Raw genomic sequence first — 15,312 nt, 5'->3', positions numbered from 1 at the left:
AGCTGCGAGCGCCTTCCCCCGGCGGCCCCGGGCCCGCCTCACCCCCGCCTTCTCTCCCCGCCTTCTCCCTTTGCTCTTCACCCCCTCTGCACCGGGGAGCTCCGGGCCGGGAGATACCGTAGGGGTGTGGGAGGATCTTCCTCCAAATTAGGGATTGGTCCTCGATGCCCTCATCCTGCAGGGAAATCCTTGTGGCACCTACACTGCAATGGCACCACGCACCAAGTGGACACGCATCCCCAGGCAAATGATGGCCAGGCTGCCCCTCGTCCTGCAGACTGGCCTCAGCCACCCTCCCGTATCCCTACATCTGTACCCCCTTTCCCCTCTATTCCCATCACCGTGGGGTTCAAAGTCTCCCTGGATGCACAGGGACGGCAGATCCCTGCAGCCACAGCCCCATGCACTGCTTTGTCCTCACCCGTGTTAGCACCCATGTCAGGCCTGACGGGGACACCGTGAGGCAAAATGCAGCTGCAGAGCCCTGACCTGAGATTTTCTGCGATTTCATTTATGTGACATCTGTCAAATTTTGTAAGGGCAGAAAGTGTAATTTTTTCTTCACCTGATGTTCAGACCTTGCACAGAAAAAGTGCCCCAAACGAAACAAACAAACGAACAAACAACAGTAACAACAACAAATCTGGGAAGAGAAATAGGGACTTTCAAAACATTGTAATACTTGTTAAACCTCTATTTCTATTTCACCTGCAAACGATAGAACTAAAAAGAACTAAAAAGAAAAAGATGTTGAGGTCGGAGAGTTGAATTCCCCTCCATCGGTTTGTTGTGCAGCTTGATAAAAGGTGGCTGTTGAACTGTCTGGGTGTGTGGATGGATGGATGGAGGGAGAGAGGGAGAGATGGGTGGGTGGATGGAGGGAAGAGTGTATACATGGATGGATGGGTGGATAGATGATGGATATTGCTTTGCTTACAAGGTATCTGAAGCACTCTCTTTGAAAATGGTCTGTGGGCAAGTTTCCCATCTCCATGAAGGTGAGGAAGCACTGTAGGCCATATGGAGAGGAAAAGGTGGAGGGGGAAGCTCTGGGGAGTGTATTAGCTTTTGGATCTGGAGGTACTTAAGTTTCTCCTCCATCCTGCCCACTACTTTCCCCACTTTGCCAGGAAGTGGTCTTTTTTGAGACTTTTTGGTGTTCCATCAAACTTAGCTGAAGTTGCCATAAAAACAAAAAACCCAAAACCCATTGGGGAGGGCAGAGGCAGAGGAAACTACCTCACATAGCACACACATGTGAATGCATGCCCTGCAATCATATTAATCTTGTTTCCTTAGGGAAAGAGCCTAAAAATAACCTGAATTTGATAATGCAGTTGGAAGGCTGTCCTTGGGGAATGACTGAGAGGCTCCTCACTGAAAATCCTCTGCCTGCAATCCTTGGCAAGTTGGCATTGCTGTTGTTTAGGTCCTGAGAAGAAATGGAAAAACTCAGCTTTGCCCTAGATGCTCAGTTCATGGCTCCAGGCATGCAGCAAACTAGTGAAGGTGTGTTTTTACCTGTTGTTTGTGCCAATACATCCTGGAAGATTAAGTTCAGAAGGCTGAATATTAGATGGCTCTTTCCTCTCCAGTTGGTGTTCAGATGGATTAGGCTCATTTTGCAACAGGGAAGCACTACTGCCTTCAAAAGGCCATCCAAGTGCAAACACACCATGTCCCTATAGCGCCTTACCAAAACTCAAGTTGGTGCATATATTTTCATGAGCTGACTTGGGAAGCATCCAGGCCACTGATGATGTTTCTCGAGCAGTGTGAAGCATGAGCTCCGGAGGAATGGAAGGTGGTTGGGACCGTAGAAGTAATGAGTGCAGAACAAACCACCAAGAGCTTTCATAAACCAGCCTTTACAAGTTCTTACAGAATGAATAAAACAGAATTCGGGTCCCTCTCTGACTTCCTGAAGACTTTTATCAACTGCGGCAGCAGAACATGATTCATCCATGTCCCAAGAGAAGGAAGGAATGGGCTTAATTTGTAACTGTTTGCATCCACAGTGTTATTTACTGAAAATGTGGTTTGATGATTGCAAATAAGGCACTGGCATAGCTTTCTGGCTGCTATTTTCAGCTCTTCATGTTCTCTGAGCTTGGACATAATTTGTTTTGCCTTGCAGGGCCATGACCTCCTCATTTGCAGACTGGGGGGCCTTGCTATCTGTGGTTACCATGAGCATTGCTAAACCCCATTGTGCTACCCCGCAGCCCTTTGGAAAGTCTTTAAGGGTATATTCTAAGGACTGAAAGGACTGAAAACAAGGCGAGTGTTTTCCCATTTTCTGTTATTTTTCTCAGCTCAGAAGGCAAAAAGTAAAAAAATAAATCAGGTACAAGCCCTGGTCTTGTGCTACATCATGTTGAGGGATGCTGTCAGAGAACTGATGGTGCTACATCTGCTCAATCAGTTTCTTATCTAGAGACAACGGGGAGAAAACACTATTTGAATGACTGATATTTGTTGGAGGAAAAGTCCCATATTCCATGTATGTCAGAAATGCCTGGCTGATTGCACACAGGTTCAAATTCCATCCTGCCGCTCTTGGAATTCATAAATGAAGGCTGAGCACAGAGATCTTCTCTCTTCTTCATCCCCACAGTATTTCTCTCAGCTTTCCTCTTGCTGATCCCACTCTTCAGGCTGATAGAATCCCACTGCGGGATTTCCAAGTGTCAGTGTGAATAGTGGAGGATCATGGGCAGACAGGAGGAGGATGCTTGCCCATCCTTAGCTGCCCACAAATCAGCATAAACCCACCGGCATCTCAGGGACAGAGCCCTGGCTCTCCTTCCCCTCTCCTCCAGGAGCCGTGCAGGTCTACAGGGAGGCACAGACCCGTACACACATGAAGTTAACTGGAAGTGACCACCCCTGGAAGAAGAAGCCCGGAACTTCATCTATTGCCAGCTTCTATAAAAAGTGGTTAATCTGCTTCTGCTCGGCCAGGAGCTCAGGTGGCTTTGCAGCTCTGGGGACAGAGGGCAGGCAGCCACATACATCTGACCCCAGCTGTCATGGTTCAGTTTGCCATGGCTACTAGACTTCAGTCTGGCATTTCAATAATTTACTTATACATCTTATCTTTCCCATTTTTAGCAGCATCTGCCAACTTGTGCTACAGTTTTGCCCTTTCCATGACAGATCGGTTTGGACAAGGAAGGCGAAAGGCTGAGCTTAATGGTGCACTTTAATTGGCTTTTCATTATGAAGGCTCAAATGTCTTTGCGGCAAAGCACAGTTAGAAATCAGAAGCAGATGGGGATCAGGCTGCAAACTCCTCCCGAGATGTGGGAGTTGCTGAAGATGTAAGTTTTTGTTTGGTGTCATCATTGCAGGAGGGGCTAAGATCATCACCGGTGCTGATGAAATCAACATCATCATCATCAGTGACTCCAGAGGTGATGGAAATACAAAATTGCAGCTGTGTTCCCATCCTGGTGTGGTATTTGTTAGCAGTGGAAGAACATGCATAGCACTGATCTCATTTCTCCATCTGGAGTGAGGAGCTGGATGGCCACTTGGGAAGTGCTCAGCCCTAAAGCAGAGATGTCTCATGCTGCCTTTTAGAATCATAGAATCATTAAGGTTGGAAAAGACCTCTAAGATCACATAGTCCATCTACCACCAATACTGTCCACGAAACTATGTCCCTAAATACCACATCTCTACAGTTCTTGAACACCTCCAGGAACAGTGTTTCCACCACCTCCTTGGGCACCCTGTGCCAGTGTCCAACCACTCTTTCAGAGAAGTTTTTCCTAACATCCAACCTTTTCTTCATGACCTCCTTCAGACTGGCAAATAAAAACCAGGATATAGGACTGCCACTGTCAGAGCAAAACCCTAGGGAAGAATGCTGGAACATGGGAACTAGGAAGGTTGGGAATATTTCACTATACTTTTGCTGCTCAGAGATTGTTGCGGAGGGAGGGAAGGTGAGGAATGGCCTGATCAGAGTAGAAACATCTTCTGGAAAGCTGCAGAGCACCTCTGAACATGGGGTCACTCTCATATAGGCACTTGGGTACTCTTTGCAAAGCAAACATCCTGGCACAGCGTTTCTAGGAAGCAGATCATTTACACAGTGAGCTGGAAACAACCTCAGGATATAAATCTTTCCCCACACACTCAGATTTTCACTCACAAGGGATATATTTAGGTGTAATGTGGTAAGACCCGAGCTTGCATCGTGCAAAAGAAAGATTGATAAGATGAGAAGGACCTAAAGTCTCAACCAAGGTAGATGGCAGGCGGGTTGTGGGAGGAACCTATGTGAGTCCTGCTGCAGACAGTCTGTTCCTTGGGCTCTGCCAACGCAGTGCCCTGGGGTGCAGATGCCATCTGGCTCTGCACATGCCTGTTCTCAAGCCAGGCTTTCTGCAAACCTTGCTGGCAGATTGCTTGCTGCATCTCAGCTTGGGGCTGGGACTGCGTGAAGGTGGGGGGTATGGGGAAAACAAGGCATACCAGCCTGACTAGCTTCTATATTAATTCTAAAGATGAGAAAAAGAAAAAAATCCTATGGACACCTCACAAATCACCAGGTAGCAAGAGGAACACATGGTCTTGCAAAGGAACATCTGTGATTGCAGAGTTTCTACCCATGGTCAAATTTGTGATGGGTGTGAAGATGAACTTCAGCTGTTCTTCCTCTTCTGATCTGTGGTTTGACTGTTTCATTTTGACTGTTTCAAGCCCAGATTGGATGGAGCCCTGGGCAGACTGATCTGGTGTGTGGCAACCAGCCCATGGCAGGGCGTTCGAACTAGACGATCTTTAAGGCACCTTCCAACCCAAGCCATTCTATGCTTCTATGATTTTTGTGTTGTGTCCACGGGTTTTTCCCACTGAAAGAACAGATCTGCAGGTGTTTGATTATGAAGAAGGGGTAGATCAGCCTTGCCATCAATATTTCCCTTCCCTGAGCACCCAGCCAACATGCAGTGTTTACAGTCCAAGGTTTATTAGACGGCAGTCTGGTTATTGTTTTGATTTTTTTTTTCCTTTATTTCCTTCTTTATTCCATTTATTTATTTTTATTTTCCCAATACCATACATCCTAAGCCATAAGTAAACATCAATCCTCCCAACCTTTTCTATGCTTCAAGCCCTGGACAATGCTTCCTCCTATAGGCTGTTGTGTTAATTTTCAGTATCAAAGATTCAGTTTTGCTGGCATAGCACAAATTACTATGGTCATAGCCTGTATGACATCCTCTAGGTCGAAGAAAAGGACAAATTTTGTGCAACTTTGAAAACACAGTCTATCACAGCACAGTAGTGGGGTGATTAGGAAGAAATAAATAATGATGAATAGAGTTTGGCTAAATAGTCACTAAAGTGGTCTCAGAAGTGGTTGAGCCCTGCTCTGTACTTCTCAGGCTTTGGACTCAGGCTTAGGAGTGATGATAAGTCCTGGGAAGGGATTCTTATCACATAGCACCCTGCTAGACCTTCAGCTCAAGGATTTGGAATCTGGGCAGGAGATGGGCAATGGAAACATTTCATTCACTCACCTCACCCAAGCCCCATTTCTGCTTTAATTCACTCATTTCCCATCCAACCATCACCTTACTGCCATTAGCAAAATGCCACTTGTTTTCCAAGTGCATTGAACCCATAGCTAAATAAACCACAAAGTGATCTGCTGGAAATATGAAAGCTTTTGTTCCCTGACATCTCCTGACTACTTGCCATTGTGTTTCCATAGAGAGCATGTTGACAATAATGCCAAGCTACTCCTAGAGAAGGTGACTCAGACTTTGCCCTCACCTCACCTGCAATGCTCATTTGTCAGCCCTGCCATGCTTCTCACTTAAATTATTATCAGAAACGATTCCATGGCAATGCTAGGCAACCTGCATGCTAGGACTGCTGGAAAAAGCCTCTACAAATCATGATGATATTGAACACTTTCCATCAAAAATATCAAAACATGGGTCAGTGACCTCCTTTGCCCTTGCAGAGAGTAAAACTGCGCCTACAGACCAAGAAAATTCCCAAAGATCATAGAGTCATAAAATCATTAAGGCTGGAAAACCTTAAGGTCACCCAGTCCAACCACCAACCCATGCCTTGACCGCTCTAGACCACGTCACTTAAAGCCACATTTACCCTTTTCTTGAACGCCTCCAGGGACAGTGACTCCACCACAGCCCTGGGCAGCCCATCCTGATACCTCACCAAGTCCTCATGGGCACTCTGAGGATGGATGAGGGGACTCAGGAGATGAACACCCCAACTTCCACCATCTTTCCTCCATCTGTAACAGGCTCCACAGCTCTGGACAGAAACAACTTTTTGTCTTTTTCTTATTCTTTCTCTTCTTCCCAGCATGAAAAGCGCCTCTGAAGCAGAAATGAGTTCACACTGATGATATGTAAAGGAGGTGGGGGGGATCATGCTTGATTGCCTCCCCCTCCAGAGGAATGCATCAGGACCAGGGCCAAAAGCACAACAGCTGTTAAAGTCACAAAACTGTAGCCACGGAAGCATGAAAAAGTGCTGAATGGGCATAAAATCGAATGCAGGAATTTAAAGAAGTTTACCGTAATTACCCTGTAGCACATCTGGCTGCAGCATATGGCTCTCCCCTCCATCACCATTCTGCTAGTGGCCTAACTTCTGATGTAGCCATCATCTGTGAACCTATCTCCTCTCCCTCAAAGTGATTTTACCTCCTTTGTAATAATTAATCTCTGCTATGGAGTAACTGTAACCTGAATTGACAGGCAAGGTCACTGTCCTCATTCTACACACCAGGGCCCAATCACAGATGTGAGCGATTTCCCCAAGGTCACACCAGGAGAGGCACTGAGTGAGAAGGAAATGTCTTGCAGAGAGTGATGGAGAATTGAGAAGTGCTGCAGTTTGGCACTGAGCAGAAGCCAAGGCGTGTTGGAGGCTTTCCATGAACAAAATACGAGATCTCCCCAGCCTGAATGTTTCAGTCCTTGATGTGAGTCAGGCTAGTAGGGACCCAGACCTGGTTCTTCTGCAGGTGTGTGAGTCTTCTGCTATTGGACCAGCTATGTAAGGGTGGGAGATGCTGCTTTGGAGCAGTTATTCCATTTTGAGCAAAAGACAGCTTCACCAGGGAGATGTCCCTCAAAACCACTCTTCTGAGAATAAGAGATTCGATGTCCATGACTCAGTATTTCCATTTTCTTGGAGAAGTCCCAGACACTGCTCTCAGTGGCACAAGCAGAAAATGGACCACCTGAGCCCCAAGCTTCCCCTCCTCCCCTCCTCCTTTACCCTTCATTACCTCTCCTCTCATAAAGCTCATCCCTTGCTGCCAATAAAACCTTGGCAATGCCAATGGCAGCAACTGGATTTAGAAACCAAGGACAGAGGAGCCGTCCTGCTACAGAGTGACAGTTTATTGCCCTCTGGCACTGCACGGACCTACTGTCAGCAAGTGGCAAACCAGCTTTTGTCAAAGCTTGATGCTTGGTATCATATGCTGAAGGAAAACGTTCTGGATGAAACACTGACTCATTTTTGTAAATGGTAAATGATGAAACTCGCTTCCCCCTTAAGGAATGTTAAGGTAGGTGCTATATTGAATTGCAGCCCCTGGGCAGAGAGAGGGGTTGCTTTGCTGGGAAATATGTCTGCTCTGTGGTTCTGATGCCTTCCATCATGCTGAGAGGGTCCAGAAGGCACACGGAATATTGACCTGCATGAGTTTGTAATTGCAGGAAAGCACTCAAAGCTGTCATGGACCCTAAAAGCCCAGCAGTGTGGTGGAGCAAATGCTGGCCATGTAGCCTCTTGGCACAGCATTGGCCCTATCACTGGTCTAAAAGCTCTGGAGAAGCCTGGGTGTGTGGTGCCCACCATGACCAGCAATCCAGAACAAGGATTGCATTGTTTGCATTGCCTCTCTGTGTGTATTGGGTTCCACTGGTATTGCATTAGAACCTAGAATCAATATCCCAAGTTGGAAGGAATCCATAAGGATCACTGAGTCCAACACCTGGCTGATGTTTCCTGCTGCTGCTTTTTGGATGAGGTGACATACTTGCATCTCCCACGGTAGAAGCTGTTTGGAGGAAAACTGGGCTTTAAATCCTGCTGGTTGGTAATAGCACTTTGAAAGGGCATTCCTGCCACAGGATCAGTATGGACATTTTACTCTCAGTTGCTGCATGTTTTGATTATGGAAATTTAGTGCTGATGCAAAGATATTTTGTCTTCAGGAAAAAATGAGAAGTGCTATGAATCAAGAGGAAAGTAATCCCCCGCATCTCCTCCTGGGGACTTCCTTTTATGTCTTGCAGGAGATGTTAAGGACTTGAGAGCCTGTCCTCTAAGGTGGCTGCAGATGGGTTAATCCCTCTGTGTTTGGTGCTGTTGCAGGTCACTGAGGTGGAGAGAAAAGCTCTCCTGTGAGCTGCACTTCCAGCTCCCATTCTGCAGGATGCAGAGTTCAATGCTCAGCTGCCTTGCAATCTCCATCCCATCTTGCTTTATTGTTCGTGTCTCCTTGAGGGGAAAAAGAAAAAAAAAAAAAGTTGGTCCATAAACTTAAGATATTTGTCCTGCTGCCAGTAGCAATCCATGACAGCGATGCAGTTCTCACCGTGCTGCAAATAAATCAAGAAGCTCAGAGGCCCAGGAACTTTCCCAGCAGAGCTGGGCAGCACCCTCTAGTGGGATCTCGGCCACGACCGGCTTTCTGCAAGTATCTCCTAAAGGTATAGAGAGGATGGGAATGTGCAGCCATTCCTCCTTGATGCTCAAGGGCATGCTGAAATCCCCAGGACTGCTGGCATGGAAATGGAAGGTCCTTTTGGTTTAGCAGTGGAGATGCTTGCGGACATCTCAGTGTCCCCAAAGACCATGATACATGCATAGGATTTGTTCACCATTTCCCAAAGTGGAATCTGAACCTTCCTGCCAATGGCAGGCAGTGGTTAAACCCAACTCCTGCTGCTCTGCAGTGAATGCTCAGTAAGCTGCAGCCATTGTTTAACTGAATCCTATTTCCTTTCTCTTGGTGAGGTGAAGGGAAGGTTTTGCAGCTCTTGGAACAACTTCACACCTCAAGTTAGATGCAGCTGGAGCTGGAGCAGAGCACCCCGGGATGGCAGGAGAGGATGTGGGGAAGGCACTGGTACCCCAAGGAGAGCAGAGCTGCTTAGCAGGAAGAAGCAAAGCAGAAGCTGTGCCAAAGCCCATGAATCAAGCAGGAAGCCTGGAGGAATTGAAAATGATCCCGTGAGAATTTGCCATTAAATGATATGGGGCAGAATACCTCCCTACTCCTCTCCATAACAGATCACTTCTTCTTTGACCCAATTTATTTTCTCTATTGGCAACAAATGCTAGGTGCTGTCTTGATGCACAGCTCTGATTTACTACATTAGAGTGCTATGCATGTCGATGTGATCTCCCACATCAGATGCTGCCCATGCCTGTCTGACAGCCACTGATTCCAGCCCTCTCGGGTTATCTTTAGATAAACTCAGATTTATTTTTGTAAACTGTGGAGCCATTTGGTTGACCCAGATCCTAAGGCAGTGACATCCCTAGGGCGATTATATCTGGCCTGAAAAGACATAGCTTTGTGTTTTTTAATGCTTTGCCTCTTGGTTCACACACTGCCCTTTTGTTCCCAAGCTCCTTTCTCAGCATCACTGCCGCATTGACAGAGAAATAACTTCTGGAGATTTTATGGGATACAGAACAGAACAAATGGCCTCTCCTAAAATATTTCCTTTCTTTCATAAATCTTGATTATGCCTCTATATCCTTCCCAGACATACGAAACAGCTCTGAATCCAGCTGAAATTGCTGTTCTTTTTAAATTTTTTCCTTTAACTCCACATTTAGTTCTTCTAGTTCTTTTGGTGTGAAGAGCACAGAGCAAAGCTGTCCCATGCACATGGCATGTTTGCAAGTCCAGGTTCAACTTGATGCTACCCTGACTGTGGGTCTCTCTGATGCCCAGGTCTGAATCCAGCAATTGGTGAGATGAGCAGAAAGATGCAGAGAAACACTGAGTGCATAAATCTGAGAGCATCAGATGGAGCCAATGGGAGACCCTGCACTGTCCTCAGTTTGGGCCCTTGGAGTAACACTACATCTAACGGCTTTCTGTAGTGTGGAGCCTAGGATAGGTCATTCCTCAGCCTTTCTATTTGTTTTTACCCATCTCAGTGGAGAGAGATCACTCTCAGATCCCAGACACATCTTAGCGCCCGCTGGGCACAACGGTGAATGAAGAAGGGAGAAGGAAGAAACTAGCCCTCGTGTTGGCCAAGCTCCAGTATGATGCCTAGATTTATCCTCGTATTCAGGGAGGCAGATAGAGAGCAAAAGACAAACGGGCACCTTGATTTACTAGTGAGATTAAGAGCACGTTGGCAGAGCAAGAACATCTTTATAAAAAATGAAAGAAGAGCAGGCGGGTGGAAAGAGCAGTGAAGATGAAGCTCCACGAGTTATCTGGGGCATGTAAGAAAACCATCAGCCCAGCAAAAATGTGAGAGGAGAGCACAGGAGGTGGAAACAGTGGGAAAAAACAAGGCATTATGTTTTATTAATTATACCATTTTACATTTATGCAGCGTCTCTTTACAAAGAAGATGGATAGTGACACACGTGGCTGTCTGTACAATCTGACCACTAAATTCACCCTAAATCTGGCAAAGAGTAGGGGCAAGAAGGCAGATGACAAACTCAGGCCATGGAGAATGGCTTGTGCTAGTTCTTGTCCATACATCCTAAAGACACCCTCAGGTTCTCACCATACCCTGTAGCTGCAACCCCGTGGCACAAGGCAATGAGAAAAGCTTGTCTAAATTCACCTGGGAGGTCCACAGTGTGTTAAGATTCAAAATTCACCCTCCCATGTAGCAGGGCTGATCTCATAGATGATGAGATACTGATGAAAGTGCATCTTCATTCTCTTGCAAGGGACACTTTAGCTCATTTGTTCCTCCCATCTTCTCCCTCTCACTTCCAAACATTTAGAGAAGAAGGGCTGCTTAAAGTTTGCAAAGTAGAACATCACAAAGCAAAGAAAGCCCAGTTCTGCAGCTGGCTCTGCAAAGCAGCAATCTGTCCCTTAATGTCACAGAGAAAGAAGAGAAACTTCTACCTGTGGCTGCAGAAGATATGGAAGAAATGAAGGGTGTGAATCTCCTCAAATGCTTCAGATTTGGTCCTGGGTAGAGGAAAGCGAAAAGAAGTCATCAAGTAAATTGTCTCTTCTGCTTTCAGCTCTCATCTGAATCATAACTCAGCTCTTGTCCTTCCTCATACCATCAAGGACCATGTTGTAGCACACTGTGCTTCCAAGTGGGAAGGAGGACAGCAAGCCAAAACAGATGGGATTTGAGTCTGAGGTGTGAAATGGTGAAACTCTCACTATTCCGTTTGGATTCCCAAACTTCTGAGCAAGATTGGTGCAGGAGAGAGGGCAAAGCACATGAGAGAAGGAATGAAGGGCTTGGGAAAGCCAAAGCAGAAGAGCTGATGGGGACTTAATGGTGTTATAAAGCACTGCCACTAGTGCACCTGTGCGTTATGACACTGGTTTGGTTTTCTTCTGAGGATCACCCAATGGACCAGAGCAAGTCTTTTTGCGAAGTCATAGAATCATAGAATCACAGAATGGCTTAGCTTGGAAGGCACCATAAAGATGATCGAGGTCCATGGCCAAACCACTGCTCAGGCTGCCCAGGATCCTAGCTGTCATCTCTGCATGGACAATGGCAACAGCTGCCCATTAAACACCAAAGCTGTGCTGTGGGAATGGAGGTTGTCTAAGCACCAAAAATAAGATTTGACATCAAATGATGACTACAGATTCCCGCAGAAGAAAATTAAACAGCTTAAATTCTCTGCTGTGCTCTGCAGCAGAAATGGATTTCTATTCCCTCTTTTCAGAAGAGAGAGAAAAGGAAACTTCTGCAGATTGCTTATCTGGTCTGGCAATCAGACACTCCAAATTGTGTACACTTTTGAACCCTTGATCATGAATGTTGAAATAATCAAATTATTGCTGCATTTGGAATTTGCTGGAAAACTGAATGCAAGGCACACTGTATTTCCCTTTTCCTTACTAGCTCACTTGCACATGCAATGTCCTAATTTTTCCTTGCGTGAAAGCTGTTTAAATACACCCTGCATTTTTAGAAGTAATTCATTAGGATTAAGAGTCTGCAGCAATTGAGATTAATTGGCCATTTGCATCACTCTTACAGCTGCTTCATCCTGCTCGCAGATGCAAGCAGGGAAGTGCATGCCAGCAAGGCTTGTTGCTTTTGAGGTTTGTTTGCTTTTGCTTCCCCAGCCTTCAGAAAGCTTGCTGTATTCTCTGCTTAAAATACAGACTTTGATTCCTCAGTGTCTACATCAGCTATGACACTCCAGGGAAATAATCCAGGGGACTGCTCTGTCTGGGTGCTGGTGCCAGAGACTGCAGTGCTACAGAGCAGCTTTCTGCCTGGGCACAGCAGCAAGCTATGCTAATTCCTTCATTCCTGCATTATTCCTGGAATTTTACTTTAGCTCCTTAAAACCCTCCCTATTCCTGGTGGAACTGGGCTTGTATGCCTGTCTGCAATTGGGTGAGATATTCTCCATTGTTGCATTCACGCATGGAAAGCTTCTTCCCCCCTCCCCTCTCCCCCCGAGTCTTTGCTGCCTCTGCAATATTCATGAATAATAAGAGCTGTACACAGCTGGCTGGAGGAGAGACAATCCACCCTGTGAGCAGCAAGAAGCTAAGAAGTTTTGTCATGGATTTTTTTTTAATTTTATGGAAATACTATTTGTAGTGATAATGCAAAATCATGAATGGAAGTCCTGGCATAGCATCTTTACTGTCTCTCAGTAAATGATGCTGTGGAAATGCAGTCCTGCTGAGCGATGTGATCTTATTTTTCTCTTTTCTCTCTTTGCTTCATCTATTTTAACCTCCAAAGTGCACATAACGTCCTCGGAGCTCACAAATTAAGTAAGCTGTTTTAGCAAGGCACAAAACACAGCAGGAGTGTCACTATGGCCTTACTTGGTTGTGTTTGGCACGCAGATATTCAGACACCTCAGAGTCTTACACAACCTCAGTTACCTCAGCAGTGTCCAGTCCTGATGCCACCATTACATGCAGGAAAAGGAGAAATGATTATAGGTCACCGTGGGCTGTGACTCACAGCATCCCTGTCCCCATCAGCTCCTGGTAAATGAATAGTTCAATTAAGTCACTGCTTATTCCCAGTGAGTTGCTTTTTTATGCTGAGCTTTCCTGGAGGCAGAGAAGTACAGCATGGGTGTATGTCAGTTACATTGAAACGCACAAGCTGGTCCAGTGGTTTGGAACAGAGCCTCTCAGTGAATGATCAGGGTTGCTCAATGGGAGCAGGGTACGTTTAGATCTGCCAAACTTGGGTCTGAAGATAAATGTTAAGACAAAATGCAGGTTATGCAGAAGATGGGTTGGTCTGCCCTCCTCCTAGCTAAGGCCACTCTGCAAACTTCAGATCAAGTCGTTTCCAGGTGTTTCCTGGTATCAGGTGAAGGCCTTCATGTTGCCCATCAAAGGTGCCAATGGTTCAAGCCCAGGTGCATCTAAAACAGATTGACACAGGGAATGATGCAGTTCCTGAGGTCAAGGATGAAGATCATGTGGGCCAGAACTAGTGCGTTCCTTTCTCAGGCTGTGGCCATGGGATACTCCAGGGATTAGGCAAACACCGAGCTCTCTTTTTTTCTAAAATGCTTCCACCAAAAGAACACACCAGGTTTCCTCCCCAGCTGAGCATCACAGAGGATGGATGGAAGAATCAGCCTTTCCAAAGAGACCCTGAAAGTGGTCCTTCAGGTATCATTTGCTGCTCTAGAGCTAGACGCTGGGACTGCTTCTGCACGTCTCTTTCCAGATCCTTATTCCTGGCTCTGGATGCTCTCTGGATTTATTGGTTTTGGCTCCTTGAGCATGGACCTTAGTTTTTTCCAGACTAACATCTGCATCAATGACTTCTCCAAATGCCTACCCTCTCTTGGCTTCAACAGGACCTGACTTAGAATGAGAGGCACTGACTTTAAGTTGACCCAGGGGAGGATCAGGTTGGATGTCAGGAAAAATTTATTCTCAGAAGCAGTGGTGATGCATTGGCAGTGGAGTCACCACCACTGTTGTGTTACAGGAGTTGTTACAGAAAATGTGAGCTATAGCACTGAGTGACATGGGTAGTGGGCATGGTGGTGATGGGTTGATGCCTGCACTAAATGATCCAAGAGGTCTTTTCCAACCTTAATGATTCTATGATTCTGTGAGTTACTTCATATTCAAGCACATCCCAAGGATGCAGCACAAGGCTTCCTTTATGCTTAAAGTTAAATCATGAATTTATGTTATGTCTTGACCAATGAAGACACATAATGTGCCACTAGCATTGTGGCTGGTTCCTAAATCTTCTTCACATTTCTGAGACCTTTTGTTGAAGGAGGAAGAATTAGGAGACAAAGAGCTGAGCCACGTTTGTTCCTCATCTGGCACTTCGACTTACCAGAGAAACAAAATGGAAATGGAGGGCCATTTTGTTTTGCTTTGCTTTTAGTCAAAAAGACTTCACCACCAGCTGCTCTGATGCTTTGCTTGCACCTGCTTTCTGCAGATCTTGACATTTGCATGAGTGATTTCCTGCCCTGACCTCAAGCTACCCGCTCATGGGCTTCACTCAGGTTTTTCAGGCTTCCTGTTTTTCTCTTCAAGCTTTCATTTTACCAGTAGTTTCCTGTTCTAAGACTCCTTTGCGACTGAAATCCCACAGTTCATCCTCAGCAAGACGCGACCGGTAAATTCTTTGAACAATTTTCCTTTCACTAACCCTCTCCTCCCTTCTGCCAGCTGCCTGGATGGGCAATGTCAGCCTCAGTGCAAATCTCCAGATTTCACCAAGATCTTTAAGTATTTCTGGTGCTCCGTAGGAAATGGGGGTTAAGTGGCTTGGCCACAGAGAGTTATTCAGTTACACTGGTGGAAAGGACTGTATTTTCTGCATCAGCGTATCAACCAGCAGTGAGTCCTCCATTGCTTTGGCTTTCAATCAGTTGTCTTCAGCTGCCACTCAAGTGCTATTATAAATGTGTTAGTGAGCCTAAAAGCACCAGGGTTGGGTCTGGAGCTGCCATCCCTGTCTCTGGAGATCAATGCCATCAGAGAGTTTGGAAAATTGATGGGGATTGAGGAAACAAGAACACCCCCAAGAGGGATTGCATTCAAAGAGATGCTGTGGCAATAGAATTATTTTAGCAGCAAATTCTCTCTCTCTCTCT

At 46.0% G+C, this 15,312-nt stretch overlaps 1 protein-coding gene across 5 annotated transcripts in view; it reads left to right on the top strand.

Moving 5' to 3' along the window:
• The first annotated feature begins 13,668 nt into the window (after positions 1-13,668).
• LOC100547276 (exocyst complex component 1-like) overlaps positions 13,669-15,312 on the top strand; it is a 24,489-nt gene continuing 22,845 nt past the window's right edge. The window contains exon 1 of one of the 5 annotated variants that reach the window (XR_002117711.2): positions 13,669-13,855. Coding sequence is in view for 3 of the 5 variants with exons in the window: in XM_019618236.2 (XP_019473781.1) it covers positions 13,750-13,855 (106 nt within the window). In the remaining 2 variants the exon portion in view is untranslated. Of the gene's footprint in view, positions 13,856-14,725; positions 14,832-14,876; positions 15,056-15,312 lie in introns of those variants that run through there. The other 4 variants (XM_019618236.2, XM_019618234.2, XM_003208404.4 and 1 more) reach the window with 4 other exon arrangements.

This window comes from Meleagris gallopavo, chromosome 9, assembly GCF_000146605.3.
Source record: "Meleagris gallopavo isolate NT-WF06-2002-E0010 breed Aviagen turkey brand Nicholas breeding stock chromosome 9, Turkey_5.1, whole genome shotgun sequence".
In the NCBI taxonomy this organism is placed as follows: domain Eukaryota; kingdom Metazoa; phylum Chordata; class Aves; order Galliformes; family Phasianidae; genus Meleagris; species Meleagris gallopavo.
Note: the sequence above shows the minus strand (reverse complement) of the source record. Positions and strands in the feature narration are given on the sequence as shown.